The sequence below is a fragment of the Theropithecus gelada genome, chromosome 19 (assembly GCF_003255815.1).
Source record: "Theropithecus gelada isolate Dixy chromosome 19, Tgel_1.0, whole genome shotgun sequence".
In the NCBI taxonomy this organism is placed as follows: Eukaryota; Metazoa; Chordata; class Mammalia; order Primates; family Cercopithecidae; genus Theropithecus; species Theropithecus gelada.
This window is the reverse complement of record NC_037687.1, coordinates 8,015,616-8,038,771: the sequence shown is the minus strand read 5'-3', so window position 1 is coordinate 8,038,771 and position 23,156 is coordinate 8,015,616. Positions and strand designations below refer to the sequence as shown.

At 51.9% G+C, this 23,156-nt stretch overlaps 1 protein-coding gene across 1 annotated transcript in view; it reads left to right on the top strand.

Annotated features, from left to right (window-relative positions):
• Positions 1 to 23,156, top strand: part of LOC112612869 (fibrillin-3-like) — a 53,184-nt gene that overhangs the window by 25,854 nt on the left and 4,174 nt on the right. Inside the window, exons 22-36 of the mRNA XM_025367827.1 lie at positions 1,448 to 1,672; positions 1,866 to 1,991; positions 3,873 to 4,001; positions 6,487 to 6,612; positions 8,239 to 8,364; positions 8,515 to 8,637; positions 9,004 to 9,129; positions 10,144 to 10,269; positions 13,535 to 13,657; positions 13,848 to 13,970; positions 14,437 to 14,562; positions 14,653 to 14,775; positions 16,158 to 16,280; positions 16,520 to 16,681; positions 17,659 to 17,727. Of these exons, the coding sequence (XP_025223612.1) occupies positions 1,448 to 1,672; positions 1,866 to 1,991; positions 3,873 to 4,001; positions 6,487 to 6,612; positions 8,239 to 8,364; positions 8,515 to 8,637; positions 9,004 to 9,129; positions 10,144 to 10,269; positions 13,535 to 13,657; positions 13,848 to 13,970; positions 14,437 to 14,562; positions 14,653 to 14,775; positions 16,158 to 16,280; positions 16,520 to 16,681; positions 17,659 to 17,727 (1,956 nt within the window). The remainder of the gene's footprint in view (positions 1 to 1,447; positions 1,673 to 1,865; positions 1,992 to 3,872; positions 4,002 to 6,486; positions 6,613 to 8,238; positions 8,365 to 8,514; positions 8,638 to 9,003; positions 9,130 to 10,143; positions 10,270 to 13,534; positions 13,658 to 13,847; positions 13,971 to 14,436; positions 14,563 to 14,652; positions 14,776 to 16,157; positions 16,281 to 16,519; positions 16,682 to 17,658; positions 17,728 to 23,156) is intronic.

Here is a 23,156-nt window from a genome sequence, read left to right as displayed (position 1 = left end):
GTGGCTCAAGCCTGTAATCCCAGCACTTTGAGAGGCTGAGACTGGCGGATCACAAGGTCAGGAGATCGAGACCATCCTGGCAAACACGGTGAAACCCCGTCTCTACTAAAAAATACAAAAAACTAGCCGGGCGAGGTGGCGGGCGCCTGTAGTCCCAGCTACTCAGGAGGCTGAGGCAGGAGAATGGCCTGAACCCAAAAGGCGGAGCTTGCAATGAGCCTAGATCGTGCCACTGCACTCCAGCCTGGTCGACAGAGTGAGACTCCGTCTCAAAAAAAAAAAAAAACAAAAAAACAAAAAAACAAAAGTTAGGCCAGGTGTGCTGGCTCACTTCTGTAATCCCAGCACTTTGGGAGGCCGAGGTGGGCGGATCATGAGGTCAGGAGATTGAGACCATCCTGGCTAACACGGTGAAACCCTGTCTCTACTAAAAATACAAAAAAAAAAAAATTAGCCGGGCATAGTGGTGGGCGCCTGTAGTCCCAGCTACTCAGGAGGCTGGGGCAGGAGAATGGCGTGAACTTGGGCGGAGCTTGCAGTGAGCCGAGATCGGGCCACTGCACTCCAGCCTGGGTGACAGAGCGAGACTCCATCTCAAAAAAAAAAAGCCTTAGTGGCCGGGCACGGTGCCTCATGCCTGTAATGCCAGCACTTTTGGGAGGCCGAGGCAGGTGGATTGCTTGAGGTCAAGAGTTCAAGACCCACCTGGTTAACATGGTGAAACTCCATCTCTACTAAAATACAAAAATTAGCCGGGCGTGGTGGCGGGTGCCTGTAATCCCAGCTACTCGGCAGGCTGAGGCAGGAGAATTGCTTGAACCCCGGAGGTGGAGGTTGCAGTGAGCTGAGATTGTGCCACTGCACTACAGCCTAGGGGACAGAGCGAGACTCTGTCTTAAAAAAAAATAAATAAATTGGTCAGGCACGGTGGCTCACGCCTGTAATCACAGCACTGTGGGAGGCCGAGGTGGGCAGATCACTTGAGTTCGAGATCAGCCTGGTCAACGTGGTGAAATCCAGTCTCTACTAAAAAAAACCAAAAGTTAGCTGGGTGTGGTGGCACACGCCTGTAATCCCAGCTTCTCGGGAGGCTGAGGCGGGAGAATTGCTTGAACCTGGGAGGTGGAGGTTGCGGTGAGCTGAGATTGTGCCACTGCACTCCAGCCTGGGCGACAGAGCAAGACTATGTCTCAAAACAAATCAATCAACCAATGAATCAATCATTCAGAAAAATAAACGGATAGAGGGGCTTAGAACAGTGCTACAGAACAGCACACATAGTACCCTCCCAGGCAGTGCCTGGAGGAAGTCACCCCTTTTCACTCTGGCCCTCGACCTGACTGCATCTGGGAGAAAGTTTCCGATGGGAGTGACGGAGCAGCACGCCTGTCTCGCAGCGGGCACAGTGTGGCAGGGGTGGGGACGCAGTGACCGTTCCCTTGTGCAGATGTGAGATTGGAACCATGTTTCCTGCGATGGGACGAGGATGAGTGTGGGGTCACCTTACCTGGCAAGTACCGGATGGACGTCTGCTGCTGCTCCATTGGGGCCGCCTGGGGAGCCGAGTGCGAGGCCTGCCCAGATCCCGAGTCCTTGGAGTTCGCTAGCCTGTGCCCGCGGGGGCTGGGCTTTGCCAGCCGGGACTTCCTGTCTGGCCGGCCGTTCTATAAAGGTGCGGTTGGGGAAGGAGTCAGGCCCTCGGAAGGATGGGGAGGGGCACGGCACAGGCAAAAGCCTGGAGATGGGAGGTGTGTTTGGGGAAAAGGGGATGTGGGCAAGGCCAGGCATGAAGAACCCAGGGAGGGCTTGGTGTATGGATCCCAAACTTGGGGACATCAGGGTGATTTGATGCTCCTGTACTTCAGATGTGAATGAATGCAAGGCGTTCCCTGGCCTCTGCACGCACGGTACCTGCAGAAACACGGTAGGCAGCTTCCACTGTGCCTGTGCGGGGGGCTTCGCCCTGGATGCCCAAGAACGGAACTGCACAGGTAGGTGCCACCTCTGCCTCTTGGAGAGAGCGTGATCCTTGCCAGGGATGGGGCCTCGAATAAGACGTAGAGACATGCCCGTTTTTCTTTTTCCTCTTCTTTCTTCTTTCTTCCTCTTCCTCTTCCCTCTTCCCTCTTCCCCTTCTCCTTCTCCTTCTCTTTCTCCTTCTTCTTCTTCTTCTTTTTTGAGACGGAGTTTCACTCTTGTTGCCCAGGCTAGAGTGCAATGGCACGATCTCAGCTCACTCCAACCTCCACCTCCCAGGTTCAAGAGATTCTCCTGCCTCAGCTTCCTGAGTAGCTAGGATTACAGGCGTGCACCACCATGCCTGGCTAATATTGTATTTTTCAATAGAGATGGGGTTTCTCCATGTTGGTCAGGCTGATCTTGAACTCCCGACCTCAGGTGATCCACCCACCTCAGCCTCCCAAAGTGCTGGGATTACAGGCGTGTGCCACCGTGCCCAGCAAGCACCTGTTCTTTAGGCACTTCTTGTGTCTGCCTCTGTGCAGTGTGACCTAGGGCAGGTGATTGCTCTCCTTGGGCTGCAGGAACCCTGACTATAAAAGAAGGGACTGGGCCAGGCGCGATGGATCACACCTGTAATCCCAGCACTTTGGGAGGCCAAAGTGAGTGGATCACTTGAGGTCAGGAGTTCGAGACCAGCCTGGCCAACATGGCAATACCCTGTCTCTACTAAAAGTACAAAAAGTAGCTGGGTGTGGTGGCGGGCACCCGTAATCCCAGTTATTTGTGAGACTGAGGCAGGAGCATCACTTGAACCCAGGAGGCGGAGGTTACAGTAAGCCAAGATCGTGCCATTGCACTCTAGCCTGGGTGGCAGAACGAGACTGCATCTCAAAAATAAATAAATAAGTAAATAAAACATAAAAGAAGGGGCTGGCAAAGGTGACCTTTAGAGGCCTCCAGGGCCGGCCTGGTGGCTCACGCCTGTAATCCCAGCACTTTTGGAGGCCAAGGTGGGAGGATTGCTTGAGCCCAAGAGTTTGAGACTAGCCTAGGTAACACAGCAAGACCTTCATCTCTGCAACAAATAAAAAAATTATTATTGCATTAACTGTAGTCCCAGCTTCTCGAGAGACTGAGGCAGAAGGATCCCTTGAGCCCCCGGGAGGTTGAGGCTGCAGTGAGCTGTGATCACGCCGCTGCACTCCAGCCTGGGTGACAGAGCAAGACCCTGTCTCTGAAAAAGCAAACAGGCTGTGTGCGGTGGCTCACGCCTGTCATCCTAGCACTTTGGGAGGCCGAGGTGGGTGGATTGCTTTAGGTCAGGAGTTCGAGAACAGGCTGGCCCACATGGTGAAACCCCATCTTCCTAAAAATGCAAAATTAGTCGGGCACAGTGGCGCATGCCCGTAATCCCAGCTACTCAGGAGACTGAGGCAGGAGAATCGCTTGATCCTGGGAGGCAGAAGTTGCAGTGAGCCGAGTCTGCATCACTGCACTCCAGCCTGGGTGACAGAGCGAGACTGTCTCTAAATAAATAAATAAATAAATAAGTAATAAAAATAAAGTAAAATAAAACAAACAAACAAAACCACCAAAATAAAGAAAATGGAGAGCTCCGGGCTGTGAGAAAACTCGCTGTCCTTGTCATGTTTAGTTCGGGGTCTCTCCATTTCCTCAGCTCCTTTTCGGAGCTTCTGTTCCGCCTCTCATATCTACAGATTTGATGACCCCCTCCGGCACCCCATCCTGTCTGCATCCAGGGACCCCTCCCCTCTTGGCCTGTGCCTCCTTATGTCTGCAGACAGGCTTCCTCTAGCCCACACTCCCATCAAGGGACAGAGACCCCTCTGCCTTGCGCCCCGTGATGCGGCACACACGGCCCCTCCAGCCTCTGCCTCCTCTCCCTACAGATATTGACGAGTGTCGCATCTCCCCTGACCTCTGCGGCCAGGGCGCCTGTGTCAACACCCCAGGCAGCTTTGAGTGCGAGTGTTTTCCCGGCTATGAAAGCGGCTTCATGCTGATGAAGGACTGCATGGGTTGGTGACTGCCGGGCAGGGGTGTGGTGGGCGCCCTGGGCAGGGTGGGCATTGAGGAGACGGAGGGTGGGGACGGGTGGGGACGGCTGTTGCTGTGTGGACGTGGATGGAGGGGGCAGGAGGAGGGAGGAGCTGCAAATTAGCTGGGTTGTGGTGAGTCTGGGGTCCATGAGGCATCGTCCTTAGGAGAGAGACCTGGGGGCTAAGACCTGGGGGTGGCCGGCACACTGGGGTAGGTGAGGTCTCCCAGGGAGGGTGTGTAGCTTGGGTAGAGGACAGGACCCCTCAGGGAAGCCTGGGAAATACTGCCAGTTACAAGGCCTCTCGTCCCCATCATTGTCTTTGTTATTCATTTGATGAGCATTTCACGTGCATCCTCTGAGCTAGAGGCACTGCAGGGAGCTCCAGCTCCAGGGAGCCCTCTTTCCTTGGAGCTCACAGCCTAACAGGAAGACAGACATGAATAACATGAATCGCTGAGGAAATGCAAAATTGGGCCGGTGCGGTGGCCCTCGCCTGTAATCCCAGCACTTTGAGAGGCCAAGGCAGTAGGATCGCTTGAGTCCAGGAGTTTGAGCCCAGCCTGGGCAACATAGCAAGACCCTCTCGCTACAAAATTTTTAAAAAATTAGCTGGGCATGGTGGCACATGCCACTCGGGAGGCTGAGAAGGGAGGATCCTTTGAGCCCAGGAGGTTGAGGCTACAGTGAACCATGATTGCACTTCTGCGCTCCAGCCTGGGTGATAGAGTGAGACCCTGTCATAAGAAAGAGGAAAGAAAGAAGAAAGAAAGAGAGAGAGAGAGAGAGAAAGAAAGAGAGAAGGAAGGAAGGAAGGGAAAGAAAGAAACAAAGAAAGAAGGAAGGAAGGAAGGAAGGAAGGAAAAAGAAAAATCCAGGCAAAGTGGTTCATGCCTGTAATCCCAGCACCTTGGGAGGCTGAAGTGGGCAGATTTCCTGAGTTCAGGAGTTCAAAACCAGCCTGGGCAACACGGTGAAACCCCATCTCTACTAAAATACAAAAAATTAACTCGGTGTGGTGGCGGGTGCCTGTAGTCCCAGCTACTTGGGAGACTGAGGAGAATTGCTTAAACCCAGGAGGTGGAGGTTGCAGTGAGCTGAGATCGCACCACTGCACTCCAGCCTGGGCGACAGAGCAAGACTCTGTCTCCAAATTAAAAAAAAAAAAAGAAAGAAAGAAAGAAAAGAAAAAAATGCAAAATTGCCACTGTCAGAAGCACTTAAAAAGGCCACATGGTCTGATGAGAGATGGCTGAGACAGGATTGCTTGAGGCCAGGAGTTCAAGACCAGCTTGGTCAACATAGAGAGGCCCCATCTCTACACAAAATTGAAAAATTAGCAGAGTGTGGTGGCACCTGCCTGTAGTCCCAGCTGCTCAGGAGGCTGAGGTTGGAGGATAGTTTGAACCTGGGAGGTGGAGGCTGTAGTGAGCTGTGATCGTGTCACTGCACTCTAGGCTGGGTGACAGTGTGAAAATCTGTCTCAGAAAAAAAAAAAAAAGGCTGGACTCGGTGGCTCATACCTGTAATCCCAGCAATTTGGGAGGCTGAGGTAGTTGAATCACTTGAGGTCAGGATTTCGAGACCAGCCTGACCAACAGGGTGAAACGCTGTCTCTACTAAAAATAAAAAAATTAACTGGGCTTGGTGATGCACGCCTGTAATCCCAGCTACTTGGGAGGCTGAGGCAGAAGAATTGCGTGAACCCAGGAGGCGGAGGTTGCAGGGAGCCGAGATGGTGCCACTGCACTCCAGCTTGGGCAACCGAGTGAGACTCCATCTCAAAAACAACAACAAAAAAGGAAAAAAGAAAGAAAGAATGCAGTAGCGGTGAACAGGGTGAAGACACTGGAGAACAGCATGTGCAAAGGCACTGGGGTGGGCCTGAGGAATGGAAGGATGCCCCTGTGGCTTAAGAGTGATGAGTCCGTGGTGAGGCTGCCTGCTCCCTGCCCTGAGTCCTGGCAGGACTGAGCCTCAGCTTTCTGGCATGTCCTGCAGGGAGTGGAGGAGGAAAGAGGGCTCCCTGGAGCTGGAGCTCCCTGCAGTGCCTCTAGCTCAGAGGATGCACGTGAAATGCTCATCAAATGAATAACAAAGTCAATGATGGCACTTCTTAGTGCCTTTTCTAGCAGCACCAAGAGTGTCAACTTCATGGCCTTTGTTCTTCTGAGAATCTCACCCTCCCTCCCTATCTGGCTGGTCTCTGCTCCTGGTGCAGTGTCAACTTCATGGCCTTTGTTCTTCTGAGAATCTCAGCCTCCCTCCCTATCTGGCTGGTCTCTGCTCCTGGTGCAGACCCCACTCCCCTGGGTCATCCCAGCCCGGAGCCCCCAGGCTCTCCTGGCTCCCGCTGGGGTGAAGGGGGCTGGGGAGGTGGCGGGGAGAAGCCAGCATGAACCTCATCGCTCCCTCCCTGCGTCAGCACCTTCACACCTGCTCTCTCTTTCCACACAAACCTTCAGACGTGGATGAGTGTGCAAGGGACCCACTGCTCTGCCGGGGAGGCACTTGTACCAACACGGATGGGAGCTACAAGTGCCAGTGTCCCCCTGGGCACGAGCTGACGGCCGAGGGCACTGCCTGTGAGGGTGAGTGTGCATCCGGGTGTGCGAGTGTGAGTGTGAGCCCGTGTGTGTGAAAGTGCGTGGGTGTCAGGTGAATGTGGGCTGGATGAGTGAGAGTGTGGGCATGTGTATCTGTCTCTCTGAGGCCAGTGTGTGAGCATGCACGTGTGTGTCAGTGTGTAACTGTGTGTGTAAGTGGGTTTATATGCAAGATGGCGGGAGTGTGTTTGTGTGTCTAGATGAACACACACATGCATGAGTGTCTGTACAACGGCAGGCGTTTGTGCATTTGTGTGACTGTGTGTGTGTCTGTACAATGGGGAGTGTTTGCATGTGAGTAGGTGTGAGTGTGTGTGTGCATCTGTGTGAACACACAAGATGGTTTGAGTGTGTATTTGGCTATGAATGTATCTACCAAGGGCAAGTGTGTTTGCATGTGTGTGTGTGTTTCATTTTGTTTTGTTTGACACAGGGTCCCAGTCTGTTGTCCAGTCTGGGTTGCAGTGGCACGATCACAGCTCACTGCAGCCTCCACCTCCCGGGCTCAGGTGATCCTCCCACCTCGGCCTCCCAAGTAGGTGGGGCTACAGACATGCGCCACCATGCCTGGCTTATTTATTTATTTTGAGACAGAGTCTTACTCTGTCGCCCAGGCTGGAGTGCAGTGGCTACCATCTCAGCTCACTGCAAGCTCTGCCTCCTGGGCTCACACCATTCTCCTGCCTCAGCCTCCCAAGGAACTGTGACTACAGGTGCCCACCACCACACTTGGCTAATTTTCTTTTGTATATTTAGTTAGAGACAGGATTTCACCGTGTTACCCAGGATGGTCTCAATCTCCTGATCTCATGATCCGCCCGCCTCGGCCTCCCAAAGTGCTGGGATTACAGGCGTGAGCCACCGCGCCTGGCCATGCCTGGCTAATTTCTGAGCGGTTGTGTTTGTATGTAAGTCTGTGTGTGTGTGTGCAAGAGAATGTGATGTGTAGTTGGATGCAAATGCATGTTTATAAAGGGAGGTATGTCTGTGTGTGAGTGGGTGTGAGTATGTGTTTGTGAGTGTGTCTGTGTGGGTGTACCTCTGGGTGTGGCTGTCTGGGTGTGGACGTGTGTTTGTGCAAGGACAGGTATGTTTGAGGGTGTGTTTATGTGTGTGTCTGAGTGTGCACATGGGTGTGTTTGTGTGTGTGTGTGTTTGTGCGTGTGGGTGTTTGTGTGTCTGTGTGTGCACATGGGTGTGAGTGTGCCCTGGGTGTGGATGTGTCTTTACACACAGGTGAGTGTATTTGTATGCAAGTGGATATAAGGTGTGTTGTGAATTTAGGAGTGTGCCCCTGAGTGTGAGTGTGTATCTGAGTGTGCCTGTGTGTGTCTGTCAAGGGCGAGTGTGTTCACGCGTGAGTGGGTGTTGGGGTGTGTTTGTGAGTCTGCGTGAGCAGGCACGTGTGGTGTGTATCTGGGTGTCTGTGTTTATAGGAGAGTGTGGGTATTTGCATGTGAGTGAATGCGAGTGTATGGACAGGCACATGCGAGGCTGTGCCAGTGTCGGCAGCGTGAGTTGCTTAGCGTGCGTGTGTGCCCCAGTGTGTCTCACGGTCACACAGACGGCAGATGGGGCACAGGCCTGTCTTTCATCTGCACTCCCCCGCAGACATCGATGAGTGCTCCCTGAGGGATGGCCTATGTCCCCATGGCCACTGTGTCAATGTCATCGGTGCCTTCCAGTGCTCCTGCCACGCCGGCTTCCAGGGCACACCTGACCGCCAAGGCTGCGTGGGTGAGACTGTGCCCACCTGCTGGGCCCTGGGCACCAACCGCATCCCCAGCCATAGTGGCAGCCCCTCCTGTCCTCAACTCCACTCTGCTCCTACCCCCAAACCAGCCCCCTCCCCCCAGCCCCAGCCCCTGTCTGCCCTGCATCCTGCAGACATCAACGAATGCCGGGTCCGGAATGGTGGGTGTGACGTGTACTGTATTAACACTGAGGGCAGCTACCGGTGCAGCTGTCGGCAGGGCTACTCGCTGATGCCCGACGGAAGGGCATGTGCAGGTAGGTGGGCACAACCTCTTCCCACTGCCTGGCGTGGGGGATGAGGAGGAGGTGCTGGCCGGGTCCTACACTGGCCCAGAGCCCAGCACACCGTAGTGAAGCCAACCAGACCCGAGGCACCCCCTGCCTGGCTTGTCCTGGCCCCAGGCAGGCTGCTCACCCTGTGGGAGAGCCCCTGGGGTTTTTGCAGAGGAGGGTGAATAAGGTGGAAAACAAACTCAGAACTGCCTGAGCGCCCCCAGACTACTTGAGTGACCATCGCTGTCCTCACCTGGCTACAGGTCGTCCTGGGGGCTGGGGAGCAGATGTGTACTGGGTGGTCTATCAGGGCAAAGCTAAGCACAGTCCCCAACCCTGTTCCCCCAGATGTGGATGAGTGTGAAGAGAACCCCAGTATTTGTGACCAAGGCCACTGCACCAACGTGCTGGGGGGTCACCGCTGCCTGTGCTATGATGGCTTCGTGGCCACGCCAGACATGAGGACGTGTGTTGGTGAGGAGCCGGGATGGCGGGGTGGAGGAGACGGTGTCAGAATTCACACACCAGGTCTTCCACAAGGTGGTACATAGGCATGACAATGACAAATGCTGGACCCCACCCCTGCCATTTGCGGGTAGAGAGATGAGGTTTTGTAACAGCAGTTGGTTTTCCACTTAAGCATCCCCCGTATCCCAAGTCTGCTTCCCAAAGCCCATGAGATCCCATTTATGGAACAGAAGCAGAATTCCCCAAACCTTGCTCTTTTAAATGGCGTTTGTTTAATACGACATATGCTACACCTATCGGAGGATCGTGTCCTGTTCAAGGTCTGTGCGTTACGATCACCAAAGACAAAGGAGTTTCTGGCAGAGGACAGTGGACGAGGCAGGAAAGAGACTCAGAGCTGTGTTCTGTAAGGTGGTGATTGCCGTCCTCACCCAGCTACAGGTTGTCCTGTTGTGTGCTGGGTGCCCCATCAGGACAAAGCTGAGGCCGGCCTGTGGAAGTTCCAGGAAGTAACAATGTAACTCCCGGCCAAGAAACCGAGTGAAGCTTAAAGAGCTTAGAGTGTTCCAGTTTATAGGAGTCTCAGAGAGCAAGCAAGTCTCAGCGATGGGCCTTGTGAACAAATGCATTTAGGGAATGCGTTCTGCTCCATGCCCCTGTTGCAGATCCACTGTGCATATCGGCATAAAGGCTCTGAAAAGTCCTGCAGGAGGAAACCCTGGTTAGCTTTGTGGATCTCAGCCTTCTCTAAATGTATTTGACCATAAAATACTTTTGGAAGCACGTTCCTGGTGTGTTGTTTGGAATGTGCACTGCGAAAGGCTCACAGAACATTCCCGATTACCCAGTAGTGGATGCAGAGGGAGCTCCCCGCCCCTGGAGAAAAAGCGAGTCCTAGCAGAGAGGACCCATGTGGTGGGACAGTCAGGAATGCTGGGGGTCTCCCTCCCACGCTCACCCACTTCCTCTCCCGTCACCCCTGCACCCAGTCCTCAGACCTCATGCTTTCTTCCCCAACAGATGTGGATGAGTGTGACCTGAACCCTCACATCTGCCTCCACGGGGACTGCGAGAACACGAAGGGTTCCTTTGTCTGCCACTGTCAGCTGGGCTACATGGTCAGGAAGGGGGCCACGGGCTGCTCTGGTGAGCCGGCGGTCAGCGGTGCAGGCAGAGAAGACTCCCCGGGGCCATTTTGGGAATCATGCGATTCATGCCGAGCACAACCAGAGTTCATGCTCATAGATTTCCACGGATGGCTTCTTGTGTTAAAGCAAGAGCAGAGTCCCGTACAGTGCCCTGGGGGTCCCCTGAACAGCTCAGGAGGGGAAGCCCCACGTGTCTGCCGCAGCATTTCTGAAAGGCAAATCCCTGATAATTTGAGGCAATACAGGGATGAACACTTAAACATTTGAATAGTGACTGTGTTAGTTCCCTGTGGTTGCCATAACAAATGATCACACAATTGGTGGCTTAGAAATTGATTCTCCAGGCTGGGTGCGGTGGCTCACGCCTGTAATCCCAGCACTTTGGGAGGCCGAGGCGGGCAGATCACCTGAGGTCAGGAGTTCAAGACCAGCCTGGTCAACATGGTGAAACCCCATCTTTACTAAAAATACAAAAATCAGCCAGGCATGGTAATCCCAGCTGCTTGGGAGGCTGAGGCAGGAGAATCGTTTGAACCCGGGAGGCAGAGGTGGCAGTGAGCCAAGATAGCACCACTGCACTCCAGCCTGGGCAACAGAGTGAGACCCCATCTCAAAAGAAAAAAAGTAAATTGATTCTCTACCTGGCACGGTGGCTCACACTTGTAATCCCAGCACTTTGGGAGGCTAAGGCGGGAGGATTGCTTAAGCCCGTGGGTTCGAGACCAGCCTGGGTGACATGGATACATCACAACATGGCCATATGGCAACATTAATAGAGACAACAACCCCATCTCTATTAAAAATTTTAAAAATTAGTCTGGGCAGGGTAGCTCACACCTGTAATCCCAGCACTTTGGGAGGTCGAGGTGGGTGGATTACCTGAGGTCAGGAGTTTGAGACCAGCCTGGCCAACATGGTGAAACCCCGTCTCTACTAAAAACACAAAATTAGCTGGGCGTGGTGGCGCATGCCTGTAATCCCAGCTACTTGGGAGGCTGAGGCAGGAGAATCGCTTGAATCTGGGAGGCGGAGGTTGTAGTGAGCCGAGATCATACCACTGCACTCCAGCTTGGGCCACAGAGCAAAACTCCATCTCAAAAAGAAAAACCAAAACTTGTTTTTTAATTAAAAAGAAATGTATTCTCCTTCTAGAATCATAGTTCTGGAAACCAGAAGTCTGAAATCAAGGTGTCTGCAGGGTTAGTACCTTCTTGGGGGCTCAGAGGGAGAACCTGTTCCATGCCTCCTTGGTGTTCCTCAGTTTGTAGACGTGTCATTCAAGTTTCTGTCTCCATCTTCACAAGGCCTTCTCTCTGTGTATCTATTTTTTAAAATTTTTCATTTTTTACATTATTTATTTATTTATTTTGAGATAGTGTCTCACTCTGTCTCCCAGGCTGGAGTGCAGTGATGCAATCATAGCTCACTGCAGCCTCCACCTCTCCGGGCTCAGGTGATCTTCCCATCTCAGTCTCCCACACGTGCCATCACACTCAGCTAATTTTTTTTTTTTTTTGTAGAGATAGTGTTTTACTATGTCACTCGGGTTGGTCTTGAACTCCTGGACTCAAGTAATCCTCTTGCCTCGACCTCCCAATTTGTTGGGATTACAGGCACGAGTCACTGCACCCAATAGTATCTAATTTGTAAAGATAAGGTCTGGCTGTGTCGCCCAGGCTATAGTGCAGTGGTGTGATCATAGCTCATGAACTGGTTCATAGCCTTAAATTCCTGGGTTCAAGCAATCCTCCCAGCCTCAGCCTCCCGAGTAGCTGGGACTACAGGTGCATGCCACCATGCCGGGCTAATTTTTTAAAAAGTTTTTGTTGATCAGGCATGGTGACTCATTTCTGTAATGCCAGCACTTTGGGAGGTTGAGGTGGAAGGATTCTTGAGCTCAGGAGTTTGAGACAAAAATTTTAAAAATTAGCCAGGCATGCTGGCGCTCACCTGGAGTCTTAGCTACTCAGGAGGCTGAGGCTGGAGGATTGCTTAAGACCAGGAGATCCAGGCAGCAGTGAGCTAGATTGCACCACTGCATGACACTCCAGCTGGGGTGACAGAGTGAAACCATGCTTCGAAGGGGGGAATAAAAGGTGTTTTTGTAGAAACAGGTTCTCACTACGTTGCCCAACCTGGTCTCAAACTCTTTGCCTCAAGTGATCCTCCCACCTTGGCCTCCCGAGTAGCTGGGATTACAGATGTAAGTCATTGCATCTGGCTACACAGCCAGTCACTGGTCTTAGAAGAACACCAGTCACTGGACCGGAGCCTACCTTAATCCGGGCTGACCTCATCTTAACTTGGTTACATCTACGAAGACCCTGTTTCCAAATAAGGTCACATTCACGGGTTTCAGGGTTTAGGACTTGAACATACCTTTTAAGGGGACACAATTCTATCGACTCCAGTTAGATGGTTATTTTAATGTGTATTAGAAACAAATGTTACACAACACAGCATCAAGCTCATGACTTCTTAGAGGTTGTTGATGTGGATCCAAAATTGTCTTTTAAAACATGATTTATGTCAGCGAGAACAGGAGTGTGGTAAAGAAATGTTTAGTAACAGTAGCTCACCCAGATTTAACGTGGCAGAGATCATAAGGGTGAGGCAGAATTGACTCTGGATTGGAAATGCTGGTGGACAGGGAAATCCTGGCTTGGAAAGGGGGCGTGTTCATCCGGACAGTCACTTGTTTTTTTGTTTGTTTGTTTTGAGACGGAGTCTCCCTCTGTTGCCCAGGCTGGAGTGCAGTGGTGCGATCTCTGCCCACTGCAAGCTCTGCCTTCTGGGTTCACACCATTCTCCTGCCTCAGCCTCCTGAGTAGCTGGGACTACAGGCACCCACCACCACGCACAGCTAATTTTTGTATTTTTAGTAGAGACAGGGTTTCACCGTGTTAGCCAGGATGGTCTTGATCTCCTGACCTCATGATCTGCCCGCCTTGGCCTCCCAAAGCGCTGGGATTACAGGCATGAACCACCGTGCCTGGCCGGACAGTCACTCTTAATATCTACCCCAAGTCTTTCATGCTGCTATTTCAAACCATTTCTGAGGGCTGCTGAGAGTCATGTCTGTTAGGTTTGGGGGTTTTCCTCTCGGGCTCTGGGTAAAGATGGAAGCTCCCCCAGTGGAGGGGAGGAGGCTTTCTGGACCAGCTCTCCCCTAGAGAGGAAGAGCCCCTGCCCGTTCAGCTACTACTGCATCGAGTCTTTCCTTCTGTGACTGGGTCTTGGCGTTGTGCCTCCTCTCCCTTTAGATGTGGATGAATGCGAGGTTGGAGGACACAACTGTGACAGTCATGCCTCCTGTCTCAACATCCCAGGGAGTTTCAGCTGTAGGTGCCTGCCAGGCTGGGAGGGGCATGGCTTCGAATGTCATGGTGAGTACCTGGGGGCAGGAAATCGGGGCAAAGCAGAAGAGGTAGGTGAAGGGCAAGGCAGTGGGAGGGTGGGGTGCGGGGGTGTCTGTAGGGGGGCAGTCAGGGTTGGAGGATTGAAGAGTCTTCCTCCCTTCTGCACCCCACAATGCACACGCCATGGGGTGGGGGGCCTGGGCTCCGTCTCCTGCAGACCTGGATGAATGCGTCTCCCAGGAGCACCAGTGCAGCCCAAAAGGTGACTGTCTCAATGTCCCTGGCTCCTACCGCTGCACCTGCCGCCAGGGCTTTACCGGGGATGGCTTCTCCTGCGAAGGTGAGATTAGGGGGTGGGAGGGCAGGGGCCCTAGAGGGACAGCCACGGGGGCTGAATTCACGGTGGCCGCCATGGTCACTCAACCTCCTAACTCCTTCTGACTCACTCATCGCTCCATGGGTGCTGGAGAGGCTGTGTCCTCGGCCCAGGGGGTGCTACTGCCTGCCCACGGCTCCCTTGAACCCCTAAATGCATGAGACGCTTCCTTCCTGGCTGCTCTCCTCCCTGGATCCGGAGTGACTGGGTACCCTCTCTGGGGCCCAGGAGTCCAGACCACCTCTCCCCTCCCTGACCCTGCTTTGGTCACTCGCCTCCCACCCTGAGTCAGGGACGGAGTCCCCAGGGCTACTTGCCTGGGACTCTGGCTGACAGCGAAGTGTTCCAGTGACTGGGGCCTCCCTCCCACCCACCCTGCATGGGTCCGGGTCCACCAGTCTCCAGTCCTCTGAATCTTGGGACCCCTCAGACAGAGATGAATGTGCCGAGAACGTGGACCTCTGTGATAACGGGCAGTGCCTCAATGCGCCCGGCGGGTACCGCTGCGAATGTGAGATGGGCTTTGACCCCACTGAGGACCACCGGGCCTGCCAGGGTGAGGCCGGGCCCGGCAGGGCAGAGGACAGAGTGGGTGGGTCCCTGCCGCAGACTCTGGGTGGGTCAGGCTGACCCAGGGTCCCCGCAGATGTGGACGAGTGTGCGCAAGGGAACCTCTGTGCATTTGGGAGCTGTGAGAACCTGCCTGGAATGTTCCGCTGCATCTGCGATGGTGGCTACCAACTGGACCGAGGGGGCGGCAACTGCACAGGTGTGAGGTCATCTGGGCTGGAAGGAGGGAGGAGAGCACAGAAGCTGGGGCAGGGGACATGGCTCGCTCCCTCACTGCCCTCAGATCTCTTCTCAAGCATCCTCCCTTGCAGTCTTGCGGGGGGGGGGGGGGTGTAGGGAGCACCTTGCCTGATGTCCCCATCGTTTCCCGTTTCTGTTCCCCAGCTGAATAAGTTCAGTGATTGAAGTGACCCCTCCACCCTAGCTGCCGAAAGGGTCTCCCACCTCTGTGTGTTTTTGTTTTTGTTTTTTTTTTGAGACAGAGTCTCGCTGTGTCGCCCAGGCTGGAGTGCAGTGGCCGGATCTCAGCTCACTGCAAGCTCCGCCTCCCGGGTTGACGCCATTCTCCTGCCTCAGCCTCCCGAGTAGCTGGGACTACAAGCACCCGCCACCTCGCCCGGCTAGTTTTTTGTATTTTTTTTTTTTTTTAGTAGAGACGGGGTTTCACCATGTTCGCCAGGATGGTCTCGATCTCCTGACCTCGTGATCCGCCTGTCTCGGTGGGTCTCCCACCTCTGTGTGTTTTAGAAATGGGCAGATGGTAAATATTTTTGGCTTTGCAGGCCACACAGTCAGTCTCTGTCATAATGATTCAACTCTGCCATTGTAGCTCAAAAGCAGCCACAGGCAATATGTAAATGAATGAATGTGGCCCCTGTACCAATAAAACTTTATTTACACACATAGGTGGTGGACCGGATTTGGCCTACAGATTGGAGTGTGCTATCCCATGGTTTGAAAGTATTTTCTATAGATGGGTTTTGGCTGGGTGTGGTGGCTCATGCCCATAATCTCAGCACTTTGGAAGGCTGAGGTGGGAGGATCACTCGAGGCCAGGAGTTGGAGACCAGCCTGAGCAACATAGCAAGACCCCATCTCTAAAAAGTAAAAATAAAAAATTAGCTGGGCATTGTGGTGCACACCTGTAGTCCCAGCTACTCCAAAGGCTGAGGCAGAAGGATTGCTTGAACCCAGGAGTCTGAGGCCGCAGTAAGCCATGATTGCACAACTGCACTCCAGCCTGGTCAACACAGCAAGACCCTGTCTCTAAACATCAATAAATTAAGAAATTAAAATAGATAAGGTTTTCGTATGTTGACTGCATGGAACCCAGGGCAGGTAGAGTTCAACGAGCAAAACTCTGCCAAGCAGAACAGAGCAGGAGAAGGAATGGGATTGGAGGGGACAGGGCAGACTGGAGGTTCCTGTCCCATTAGGTTTCTTCCCAGGGACGGACATGACATTGTCCCCTGGTGCCCAGAAGTTGACCTTGAGTGAGGGCTGCAGCTTCCCAGGATGAAGCCAGGAGGGAGGGGGGCCGAGGCAGGGCTCCCTGCTGAGGACTGCGCCTCCTGCCCACAGACATTAACGAGTGTGCAGACCCAGTAAACTGCATCAACGGCGTGTGCGTTAACACCCCCGGCAGCTACCTCTGCCGCTGCCCCCAGGATTTTGAGCTGAACCCCAGCGGAGTGGGCTGCGTGGGTGAGTCCCTGCTCAGCTCCAGATCAGGGTTCTGGGGTCAGCAGAGGTGGGTGGGATTGCCCCCGGGTTAACTCAGATGTCCATGTGTTCAAATCTACCTGCTCCTGACAAACGGGACATCTGCTGGTCTCCCGCAAGAGCGGTTTTCCTTGTCACCCATTGATATAGACACATGCATGCACACGCACACGTGCGGCTTTCCCCCGACTCCTGCTAACCATCCCCTTCTGCCTGTTCAGACACTCGGGCTGGGAACTGTTTCCTGGAGACGCATGACCGAGGGGACGGTGGCATTTCCTGCAGTGCTGAGATCGGAGTTGGTGTCACCCGGGCTTCCTGCTGTTGTTCCCTGGGCCAGGCTTGGGGCAATCCCTGCGAGCTGTGCCCAGTGGCCAACACCAGTGAGTCCCTGTGGAGCTGTTGAGCACCGTGGCCTGAGCCACCGAGACCCGGGAGCTTAGGGGGTCATCTCTGCTAAGGGGAGGTGGGGCTTAGGCGACAGGAACACCAAGAACTGGGGAAGGAGAGGGGCTCATCCTGGGTCATACAGTGTACTCTTGGCTGGGCCTCTCTCCAAGGCTGCTTTCTGTAAATTCTCTGTGTTTGCAGTCACTTAATCACTCAGTCAGTCAACAAACACTGAGAGTTCCTCTGTGTCATGTGCTGGGGGCTGGGGACTCGGAGAAGGATGAGCCACAGCCTCTGCACACTGCTTCTCCCTCACTCTTAAACCAAGTTTCAGGACTATGAGAGTAGAGCTGTCCTAAGGGTTTTCTTTGAGGCATAGCCATAGCTCAGGAGAAAGCTGTGGGGAAGAGAAAGCTGTGGGGAAGGCTTTCCAGGGGAGGAGGCGTGAGTGAGGTTTTGAAGGATGTGTAGGAGTTTTCCTAGCAGAGTAGGGGGAATGATGTGCAATGCAGTGAGAACAGTATGTGCAAAGTCCTCAGGTGTGAAACAGGGAGGTACCTGTCCACCTACTCAGGTGTGTGCGTGTGTGAATGTCCAGGGTCTTCCTTGCATGGGGAAAACTTGCAGTTACACTAGGATATGGTTTTGGATCAGAAGGAATCATCTTCTCTCCTTCCTGCCTCCAGCCACTACCATGTAACTCTGCTCACATGTTGAATGGGAATCCACATTTACACACACACACGCATGCACATGCACATGCACACACACAGACATGCACGCGCACAGCCCCAGGACTGGCCAAAGTCCCTTGGTCCTAAGAGGCTAAAGAGATATGGGGATGTAGTTAGTACAGTAGAAGGATGGGAGCCCGCTCTTGTGCCCTTTTCAGGCTTCCTGCTGTTGCTCCCCTGTTTCCCCTAAGTTTTGCCCCAATACTCCACCTCACAGGAGCCTGTTTCCCTTACAGCTGAGTACAGAACCCTGTGCCCCGGTGGTGAGGGCTTCCGGCCTAACCCCATCACTGTCATTCTGGAAGGTGAGTTCCTGGCAGACCATCCATCCATCTGTCTGCCTAAAGACTGACTTTTCTCTCATCCCCATCTCACCAAAGTGCAGAGTTGAGCAGTTTTGTCCTGGGATGGGGCAAATCTTTACACCTGGAAGCTGGGCCGCAGGACCACACTATGCTTTTAGTTTGTGTTGAATTTTTTAAATCTGTTCTTTCAGCTATTTCTTCCACTTGTTGGTATATTGATCTTTTCATTTGTCCCCCATCTTTCCATTCATCCTCCATCCTTCCATCCATTTATCCTTCCATCCACCCATCCTTCCACCCATCCTTCCATGCATCCATCCATCCATCGATCCATCCATCCATCCATCCATCCATCCTTCCTTCCATCCTTCCTTCCATCCATCCATCCATCCATCCATCCATCCATCCTTCCTTCCTTCCATCCTTCCATCCATCCATCCATCCATCCATCCATCCATCCATCCTTCCTTCCTTCCATCCTTCCTTCCATCCATCAATCCATCCATCCATCCATCAATCCATCCATCCATCCATCCATCCATCCATCCATCCTTCCTTCCTTCCATCCATCCTTCCATCCATCCATTCATCCATCTATCCATCCATCCATCCGTCTGCCCATTTTTTCCATCCATCCATCCATACATACATCCTTCCATCCATCCATCCATCCATCGATCCATCCATCCATCCATCCTTCCATCCATCCTTCCATCCATCCATCCATCCATCCTTCCATCCATCCTTCCTTCCTTCCATCCTTCCTTCCATCCTTCCTTCCATCCATCCATCCATCCATCCATCCATCCATCCATCCATCCTTCCTTCCTTCCATCCTTCCATCCATCCTTCCATCCATCCATCCATCCATCCTTCCATCCATCCATTCATCCATCTATCCATCCATCCATCCTTCTGCCCATTTTTTCCATCCATCCATACATACATACATCCTTCCATCCAGTCATCCTCCATGTACCCATTCATCCATTCTTCCTTCCATACTTCCATTCAACCATGCTCCATCTACCCATTCATCCATCCCTCACTCATCCCTCTCCTATCCTTTTATCCATCCATCTGGTTTCCCATTCATTCCCTCTCCTTCATCTGTACCCCATTCTTTCATCCATCCCCAGTCTTTCTGTCCATTCATCCTTCCATCCACCCATCCTTCCATCCATCCATCCATCCNACAGTATTCCAAAAAAAAAAAAAGGAGGGCTGGGCACAGTGGCTCATGCCTGTAATGCCAGCACTTTGGGAGAACAAGACAGGAGGATCACCTGAGGTCTGGAGTTCAACACCAGCCTGGCCAACACGGTGAAAACCCATCTCTACTAAAAAATACAAAATTAGCTGGGCATGGTGGTGCACACCTATAGTCCCCAGGCTGGAGTGTAGCAGCACAATCTTGGCTCACTACAACCTCCACCTCCCAGGTTCAAGCAATTTTCATGCCTCAGCCTCCAGAGTAGCTGGGACTACAGGTGTACACCACCACATCCAGCTAATTTTTGTACTTTTTTAGTAGAGATGGGGTTTCACCATGTTGGCCAGGCTGGTCTCGAATTCCTGACCTCAAGTGATCCACCTGCCTCTATCTCCCAAAGGGCTAGGATTAGAGGTGTGAGCCACAGTGCCCGGCCGGGACCCTGCGTCTTTAAATAAAAAAACAATAAATTTGATAGGCTGTACCCTTGATATGGTGTGATGAAAATGGCACTTTACTTCCTTGATCTTGCTGCCAAAAACATGTCATCCCACTCTTATGAGAAAAACGCCACATAAATTCCAAAAGAGGGACATTCTTACCAAAATACCTGACTGGCACTCCTCAAAACTGTCAAGGTCATCACAAATTAGGGAAGTTTGAGAATCTGTCACAGCTAAGAAGAGCCTAATGAGGTAAGAGAACTAAAAGTGAGATGAACTGGTCGGGTGTGGTGGCTTACGCCTGTAATCCCAGCACGTTGGGAGGCCGAGGCAGGTGGATCACTTGAGGTCAGGAGTTCAAGACCAGCCTGGCCAACATGGCAAAACCCCGTCTCTACTAAAAATACAAAAATTAGCCGGGCATCATGGTGGGTCCCCGTAGACTGAGCTACTTGGGAGGCTGAGTCAGGAGGATCACTTGAACCCAGGAGGTGAAGGCTGCAGTGAGCCGAGATCACACCACTGCACTCCAGTACAGGTGACAGAGCGAGACTCCATCTCAAAAAGAAAAAAAAAAAGTGAGATGGTCTCCTGGGTAGGATCCTGGAAAAGAAAAAAGATACTAGGGCAACACAAAGGAAGACTAAACTCTGACCTTCAGTTAATAGCAAAGTATCAGTATTGGTCCATTAATTGCAACAAATTATCATTATTAATTTGTTACCAATATGTTACTCATTTGTAACTAAAATATTTAACTAATAGGGAATAATGGTAATTCTGTTTTTTTGTTTGTTTTCAACACAGGGTCAGGTCTCACGCCTGTAATCCCAGCACTTTGGGAAGCCAAAGCAGGTGGATCACCTGAGGTCAGGAGTTGGAGACCAGCCTGGACAACATGGTGAAAACTCGTCTCTACTAAAAATATAAAAATTAGCTGGGTGTGGTGGCGGGTGCATATAATCCCAGCTACTTGGGAGGCTAAGGCAGGAGAATCACTTGAACCCAGGAGACGCAGATTGCAGTGAGCTGAGATCACACCACTGCACTCCATGGGCGATAGAGTGAGACTTGGTCTCAAAAAAAAAAAAAAAGAAAAAAAAGGACAGGGTCTGGCTATGTTGCCCAGGCTGTTCTGCAACTCCTGGGCTCAGAGATCCTCCCACCTTAGCCTCCCAAGTAGCTGGGATTATAATAACCTGCCACTGCACCAGGCCTGGTAACTCTCTACTACTACTTTGGCAGTATTTCCGTAAATCTAAAATTTTTATTTATTTATTTATTTTGAGATAAGGTCACACTCTGTCACCCAGAATGGAGGGCAGTGGTGCAATCACAGTTCACTGTAGCCTTGACCTCCCAGACTTAACCAGCCCTCCCACCTGGGAGCACAGGTGTGTCCTACCACACCCAGCAAATTTTTTAAATTTTTACTAGAGATGGGGGTCTTGTTATATTACCTGCGCTGGTCTCAAACTCCAGGCCTCAACAGATCCTCCCACCTCAGCCTCCCAAACTGCTGGGATTATAGGTGTGAGCCACTGTGCCAGGTTTAAATTTTTCTAAAAGATAAAGTCTTTTTTTTTTTTTTTTTTGAGACAGTCTCACTCTTCTGTTGCCCATCACTCCAATCTCAGTTTAGAACATTTTATTTTCCTTTTTTTTTTTTTTTTTTTTAAATGGAGTTTGGCTTTTGTTGCCCAGGTTGGAGTGCAATGGCGCGATCTTGGCTCACTGCAACCTCTGCTTCCCCGGTTCAAGTGATTCTCCTGCCTCAGCTCCCAAGTAGTTGGGATTACAGGCGCCACCAAGCCCGACTAATTTTTGTAGTTTTAGAAGAGACGGGGTTTCACCATGTTGGCCAGGCTGGTTTATTTTTTATTTTTTGAAATGGAGTCTCGCTCTGTTGCCCCAGCTGGAGTGCAGTGGCACGGTCTCGGCTCACTGCAAGCTCTGCTTCCCGGGTTCACACCATTCTCCTGCCTCCACCTCCCAAGTAGCTGGGACTACAGGCGTCCACCACCACGCCCGGCTAATTTTTTGTATTTTTAGTAGAGACAGGGTTTCACCGTGTTAGCCAGGATGGTCCCGATCTCTTGACCTCGTGATCCACCCACCTTGGCCTCCCAAAGTGCTGGGATTACAGGAGTGAGCCAACGTGCCTGGCGGCCAGGCTGGTCTTGAACTCCTGACCTCAAGTGATCTGCCTGCCTCAGCCTCCCAAAGTGTTGGGATTATATATGTGAGCCACCACATCTGGGTTAAAAAATAAAATCTATCAACAATACTAAAGTATAGATGAATGAATGAAGTTTATTTTTCATTGTGGGAACAATGATTATAGCTCCCATATCACAGAGCTATTTCTAGGATTTTGTGTTTTTGTTTTGTTTTGTTTTGTTTTTGAGACAGTCTCGCTTTGTTGCACAGGCTGGAGTGCAGCGGCGCAATCTCAGCTCACTGCAACCTCCAACTCCTGGGTTCAAGCGATTCTCCTGCCTCAGCCTCCTGAGTAGCTGGGATTACAGGCGCCTGCTACCATGCCTGGCTAATTTTTGTATTTTTAGTAGAGATGGGGTTTCACTATGTTGGCTAGACTTGTCTTGAACTGCTGACCTCGTGATCCGCCTGCCTCGGCCTCCCAAAGTGCTGGGATTATAGGCATCAGCCACCCTGCCCGGCCTATTTCTAGGATTTCACAGGAGGATGTCCATAAAGCATTTGCCATGAAGGACCCACTTAATTCAGAGGACTTGTCACCACTGTACTAACCCTATGCCGTCCACTACAGGAGCCACTAACTCTATGTGGTTATTTACATTTGAATTAATTAAAAACTTATGCTCAGTTTTTTTTTTTTGTTTTTGTTTTTTGACATGGGGTTTTGCTTTGTTGCCCAGTGTGAAGTGTTGTGGCATGATCACAACTCACTGCAGTCTCGAACTACTGAGCTCGAGAAATCCTCTCACCTCAGCCTTTCAAGTAGCCGAGACTAAAGGCCCACACCATATCACCTGGCTATTTTTTTTTTTTTTCTTTGGTAGAGATAGGGGCTTGCTATGTTGCTCAGGCTGGTCTGGAACTCCTGGCCCCAAGTGATCCTCCCACTTCGGCTTCCCAAAGTGCTTGAGATTACAGGCATAAGCTGCCGTTGTCTGGCCAGAAAGTCAGTTCTTTAATGGTACCAGCCATATGCCAAGTGCAAAAAAAAAAAAACACCCCACAAAACACATATGCAGGTCAGATGCAGTGGCTCATGCCTGTAATCCCAGCACTTTGGGAGGCCGAGGTTGGTGGATCACCTGAAGTTGGGAGTTCAAGACTGGCCTGGCCAACATGGTGAAATCTTGTTTCCACTAAAAATACAAAAAAAGTTAGTCAGGTGTGGTGGCAGGCGGTCCCAGCTACTTGGGAGGCTGAGGCACGAGAATCACTTGAACCTGGGAGGCAGAGGTTGCAGTGAGCCGAGATCACACCACTGCACTCCAGCCTGGGTGATAGTGCAAGATTCCGTCTCAAAAAAATAATAATAATAATGATAATAATAATAAATAAAAATATAAATATAGGCCGGACACTGTGGCTCACGCCTGTAATCCCAGCACTTTGGGAGGCCAAGGCCGTCAGATCACGAGGTCAGGAGATACAGACCATCCTGGTTAACATGGTGAAACCCCATCTCTACTAAAAATACAAGAAAAAATTAGCTGGGCGTGGTAGCGGGCGCCTGTAGTCCCAACTACTCGGGAGGCTGAGGCAGGAGAATGGAGTGA